General features: G+C 36.6%; 1 protein-coding gene across 1 annotated transcript; it reads right to left on the reverse strand.

Annotated features, from left to right (window-relative positions):
* Positions 1–12: 12 nt before the first annotated feature.
* LOC113292570 (O-glucosyltransferase rumi-like) lies at positions 13–2,931 on the reverse strand. The gene is made up of 6 exons (XM_026541460.1): positions 2,588–2,931; positions 1,945–2,501; positions 995–1,187; positions 818–882; positions 507–717; positions 13–358 (listed from the first exon to the last, which is right to left on the reverse strand). Exons 1-6 carry the CDS (start codon positions 2,678–2,680, stop codon positions 209–211), a joined length of 1,269 nt encoding a protein of 422 aa, XP_026397245.1. The 5' UTR covers positions 2,681–2,931; the 3' UTR covers positions 13–208.
* Between the last annotated feature and the right edge of the window lie 3,324 nt (positions 2,932–6,255).

Below are 6,255 nucleotides of genomic sequence, written 5' to 3' on the forward strand. Positions count from 1 at the left end.
GTCTCAGATTACCAAATCAAGAACTATGAATTTAAGGTAAAGTAATTTAACAAAACAAAATACCAGTAACTACATAAACTATGAATTTTGCATATAACATTGAGCTCTACTTGGGTTGACTCTCCCAAAACATATTCTCCCACATCTCAACTTCTCGGATAGAATCAGTTTTCTGTCTAAAAAAGGATTGAAGATAAAGAGCATTGTCTCAGAAACTCCACAGCATTGGGGGTATAACTGGTTTGTATCGCAGTAGTTTGGCGTATAAGTTTAAATGATGATACAAATAGTCATAAATATAATCCATCTTCACTTCTTCTTGAATGAAGTTGCTAGCAGTTTTACCGATCTCTTTAACCTATACACAATAAACAAAATTAGGTGCCACGTACAATCTCAAAATGGAGAAGGCTTTTATTGGAATACAGTGCACGAAATGAAGCCATCCAGATGACAGTGCAGTCTACGCAGTCCTTGAGTCGATTCGAGGAGAAAAATGAATTTACCTTTTCTGTATGGTTTTTGCCCCATTCAACAGCAAACTTAATAGACCTGCACTTATCGCCATCCTTGATCGGCCAGTAATGTTTCATAGGTAAAAGACTTCGAGTATAGAAATCATGAAAGTCGGTCTTTATCAATAAAGTTAAAGAGTCGCAAGCTAGAATGTATTTTTCGCTAACAGACCAAGCATATCCTTCGACATAAATCTTGTACCTATTAAACGGCTATCAGTTAGTTTCATTAGCCATGCCAAGACAATTGTGTCCACTGGACTGAATGAACTATTTATAAACAAGAGAGTACATAAGCTGACCTGTGAGTGCATTGATTTGCTAAATTTGATTCACGGAAACCATTTTGAGTTTCTTTCTCCCAATCCTAACAAATTTTGTTGTTAAATATAAGTAGTTCAGTTAACGTACATTTAGTATCACAGGCTTTGTTAAAGTAAAACGGCAAAGAAAGGGAGATTATAGTATGCAATTGTTACCTGGACATAAAGACGGGCCTTCCAATCCTGCTTTTCAGACACATTACACAATATCAGGTCTTTCCGAGTCGTTGCAACATTGGGATTTCCCTTCCAGTAGGCATAAGGGTCTCTATCCCTCCATCTTGTTCTCGTATTTCCTTCTTTTATTTCTTCTAATGTTGTATCCCATGGCTTAATGTTAATCTCAGGCCTGTAAAGTTATTGGTAAGCAACATTTAAACGGCCTGAGAGCAACTGCAGTGGTGCGATCAAAACCAAAGATCAAAGATCAAAAAAAAAGACCAAAATTTGGGTTTAGTCCGTGGTGTGACGCAACGGTACATGATTAAAATTTCGTCAGGCGGACTTTAAAAGTCCGCCCCATTAAAATTCCATCAGGCGGACTTTAAAAGTCCGCCCCATCCTTTGTAAATTTTAACAGGTGGACTTTAAAAGTCCGCCTCACTAAAATTCCATCAGGCGGACTTTAAAAGTCCGCCCCATTCTTTGTAAATTTTAACAGGCGGACTTTAAAAGTCCGCCTCATTCTTTTTTTTTTTATTTAATTAAAATTTCATCGGGCGTAATTTAAATCTCCGCCCGTTAACAAGCGTACTTTAAATTTACGCCCAGCAACAAGCGTACTTTAAATTTACGCCCGACTATGTTAGAATTTGGGATTTGGTCGCGACCATATTTGGTCTGGAATTTGATCTTTGGTCCAAATTTGATCTTTACTCCGTCCCACTGTGTTACGATCTCATCCCATAAATTTGGTTATACTCGCCCACTGTGGATGCTCTGACAGGATGAAAATTCATGCATGATCTAAAAAGAACGTGGGGTATAAGATTTACGGCCGGTTGCTGAAAGAAAGTTAGCAACTATGCTATGTAAACCTTGTGGACTCACCAGTTGCATATCTTACTGGAAACTTGAAACTGTTAAATGAGCAATGAAATACTTACCAACCCCAGAAGGACCAATCTGGAAGTACGAGATCCATAAAGCCGGGTTGGTTGCAGTATCGAAAAATCGGTGGCGGGGCTTTCGCATTGGGTCCTTGATAGTCCTCAGATTTGATTACAGGTCTATCATGGGGATCAAACATCAAATCCAGGTCCGGTAACTTTTTTGGGTACTTCCTTAACAATTGCAGAATACCCCAGATTGTAAATGTGTCCCTGGAAGCGATAGTTAAATCCTTTTTATACGTCTCCACGTACACTTTTCCATCAACAATCACTAATCTGAAACCCGCTCTACTCTTTGCACTCATCACGACCTCTTCTGTAATTCCTGTGTTTCTCCATGGCTGTAAATCTTCATGAATCCAGCGAAAGTACTCAGGGCACACTTCCGTTGACGATGATGATGATGAAATGGTACTATCTTCATTACCTGGAGAATTTGATGGGCAGGAGTATGTCTGGTTTACTAACACGCAGCTGAGTGAAGCCTCACGTCTGTTCGGAGTCTTTTCTCTTGGAATTTTAAAGCTATTATTTGAAAGTAGGAGTATAGTCTGCAAATTGTAAGCGAAAATGAGATATTAGACATTTGTTCTATATCAACAATTTGAAATGTGCAATGCTCTATGGAAATACTTACACTGCCGATATAGTCAGAATACATGTAAGCACCAATGAAGAGGACTGCGATGAAACAGCAGTAGCAGTTTTTCCAGATGCATAGCCTAAACATTTTGATGTCATCTCCGGCAATTATGTTCTGTAGATCCGGCAAAAAGATTTACCCGATGACCATTGCTTAAGGTTTACACATCCATCGATTAAGATTTTTTGTTAACTTGTAATTGGTTGTTCTTGGGAGTTTCAAAATTTAATGATCCCCATAATCTACACTTTCATAATTCTGCAGAGAGCTAACTAAAGTCAGAAGGAGGTGCATTGGATTGGTGGTGGGGTGAAGATGGGAATGATCAAAGATCTGGATTGATCGTGCCCCAAACTGGCCCAAGTTGTAGGAGTTTTAGAGTTTTCCATTAGAAACTAATCAAAGTCTGCGTTGACATATTTTAGATAGCCTTTGCTAACTTCAACGGAGACAGTGAATCTCTACTGGTGCAGTATCCCATGTAATGTGACAAACTATAGCCGTGTTGCATAACTTCCGGAAGCGACTATTATAATTTGATGCAGCAGTTTTCGCGATTCCTTTGCTACTATCGGACGCCTATAAATTTCAAAGTTGAATGACAATTTGAGTTCCCAATAACAACAAAAAAATTGATAATTTTGAGTACCACATGGCAGACACGATCGATGAGTTGATGAGCTGAAAATCCAATTTATTTACTGGAAACCTCATCCCGATATCACCAGTTTTATTAAGATAGTTCTTTTAGTATCTAGTACTCTCCCTAACCCATGCACCATTTTTGCACTTAGGTCGACCAGACGTATGAAGATGGTATGCACGTGATTAAAGTGGGATAAATGACCAAGTATCTAGTACTCTACCTATCTGTTTGATGTTTGCCACAAATCTTGTGATGAGCTTTTCCGGCAGCGACAGCAACTCCGACGATTTTTTCGGCGAGTTCTAAGTTTTCAGGCCGGCAAAGATTCTGATAAAATAGTTTTGGAAGGTCTTGATCTTCGGAAAAAAAATTAAAATCTGTTCTAGGGTTGTGATCATGCCTCAACGATCCAAGCTTCCTGTATGTAAGCGGGTGTTACTGCTACTGTTACTGGTATCTCATGTATATCGGGTGTTACTCCAATTGTTACTGGTTACTTGTGATTTTAGTATACGTGATTCTGTTAACTGAGATTCTGTTATTGGAGATTGGTTACTTCGTCATGTTTGAGAGTAGTTCACAGTCAGTCATGTTGTTTTTATTTTGTAATGTCATGTAACTAGTGGTAGTGGGTAGCCTCGCCTAAAAATCCAAACTTTTTTTTTTCTTAACAGAATCAGTAGTAAAACACCAAGGTGACCAAATTTGGAGTACAAAAACTCCGTTCAAATGTTGGGACAATTAAAACTCCATATTAAACAAAATTGATATAAAAACCCAAACAATTTTTTTCATCAAATTCTATGATGAAAACAAAATTGGTTTCATTAAATTCTATGATGAAACCAAATTTGGTTTCAACTTATTTTTGCCTATTTTTTTTATCATGAAACCAAAAATTTTAATGATGAAACCAAATTTTTGGTAGTACTGGTTCTGGTTAGTGGTGGTGCTTTTTATGGTGATGATAGTGCTAGTTATTGTTGGTGGATGTGATGTTGATTGCTAGTAGTGGTAGCTAATGGTGGCAATGATGGTTATGAAGCTGATGGTGATGAGTGGTGCTGGTTGGTGGAGGTGGTGGTACTGGTATATATTGATAGTGGATATGGTGGTGGTGGTAGTGGTGGCGGCGATGATGGTGTTGCTGGTTGGTGATGGTAGGATAGTGGCAGTGATGTTGTTTGTCATGTTATCGTTGATTAGTAATGGTGTTACTGGTTGGTGGTGATTGGTGGTTGATAGTGATATATTTGGGGTTTTTGTGTTACTTTTGTTTTGATGGGTTTTTAGTGGATGAATAATGACACCTTTGGGGTTATCACTCACGACCCGTTAACAGAAAGCACCTAAGGCCAAACCTATAGCTTAATCATAGTGAAATCCAATTACTATGGTCTTCCGTGTACTTAAATGCAGCGATTGATCAGATCTGATGCACCTTATAGCTAAGCGAAACCACACGAAACTGAATTTTTGTTGAAAAACTACTTTAAGTAAACTCAGTTTCCGTGTGATTTTCAACGGGTATGTAGTTTTCGTTTGGGAATTTTGTATTTTACTCTTTTAACTCTTTTGTTTTACTAAACTCTTATTTTCCTATTATATCTCTATTTTTTTCTATTAAATTTTTTTTAACGCATAACTAATATTTATCTAAATCCGTGGCAATTTTTTTGGAAAAAAAGAAACAGAAATTGAGTTTTCGTTTGATATTATTACACGAAACTCTTGTGATTAAGTTAGGGATGCCTATCATCCATAGTGAGGTTGGCTTCAGACCCATTTCGCTTAGCTTCAAATAAGTCATTCGTTGTGGACTCTTGAAGGTAATATTTGTGTCATTGGGACATTATATGGGATTATAATTTATTTGGCGTGTTTGGTTGCTCAAATTTCCGGAATCACGCTTTATGGGACTAGTCCTTTATGCTGCGAAAATTGTTGTTTTTCTTTTGAAGCATAATTTATTGGTTTATTGAGAGAAGTTACTGGTTTTTTTTTTTTTTTTGAGTAAGATATATCTAAGATTTTCATACACCGGGAAATTTGCATTTGCATTGATGAAGAGCTTCAAGTAGAATATATATAAAATTTATAATTATTATTTAATTTTATAAACCAAAACACTTGTATGGTATTTAAGAAGAAAGTCTAAGCAATTCTTTCTTTTTCATAAAATAACAATTTTCTTTCGAATATTGTTCACAATTTTATTTTTTTAGTGATAAAGAAAGGTTACACTTACATTGATCAGAAAGGGTAAACAAAGAACTTCATTATTAGGGTTTCGCCCACTTGAGTTTTTTGGCTGACTACATGACAAAAAGTGGTCATGAAATAGTAAATGTCATAACCTCTGATCCTACTATTTTTAATAATGGTTAATCTACTCTTAATTAAATTAGTATTAATTAGGGTGATTGACTAAACTAATCGAAATTAGTGAATAGATTAGATTAATCGAATGATCAATCTTTTGAAAATCAAAACTTTGTGTTTTTTTGTTTTGTTTTGATTTAGACGAAGAAGAATGATGATTTAGATGATTTTTTTTTGAAAGTCTTGGAAGCAAATGATCACCAACCTTTATGCATATATGAACGGCCGGGAAAAATCTCCCTTCCAAGCCGTAAAGGAAAGTTTCGGTTGGAAATCTAAGAAGTCTTAGTCGTCTTTCATGATTACGGCCGTGTGAGGATGAAATCCTGGCCGAAATCATCATCCAGAGTCACCTGTATCTCTTTCGTGGCTGTAAACCCAGCCGTGAAGGTCATATACGGCTAGGTTATCCAGCCGATTTTGGTGTCAAGACTCTCAGTCGATTTATTTATTGTTTTTTTTTTAATTGGACCAATATATAGTTGAGTCTCTAAAAAAAAAGTCGTTCGGCCATTAAACTCTATAAAAGGAAATCCTTTTATCACCTCTTCCTCACCCAAATTCTAGTTTTAAGCTTTCAAATTCATTCTCATCTTTTTGTCGTCCAAAAAAAAGAAGAAAAAACACCATGGTG

Source organism: Papaver somniferum, chromosome 7, assembly GCF_003573695.1.
Source record: "Papaver somniferum cultivar HN1 chromosome 7, ASM357369v1, whole genome shotgun sequence".
Classification (NCBI taxonomy): Eukaryota; Viridiplantae; Streptophyta; class Magnoliopsida; order Ranunculales; family Papaveraceae; genus Papaver; species Papaver somniferum.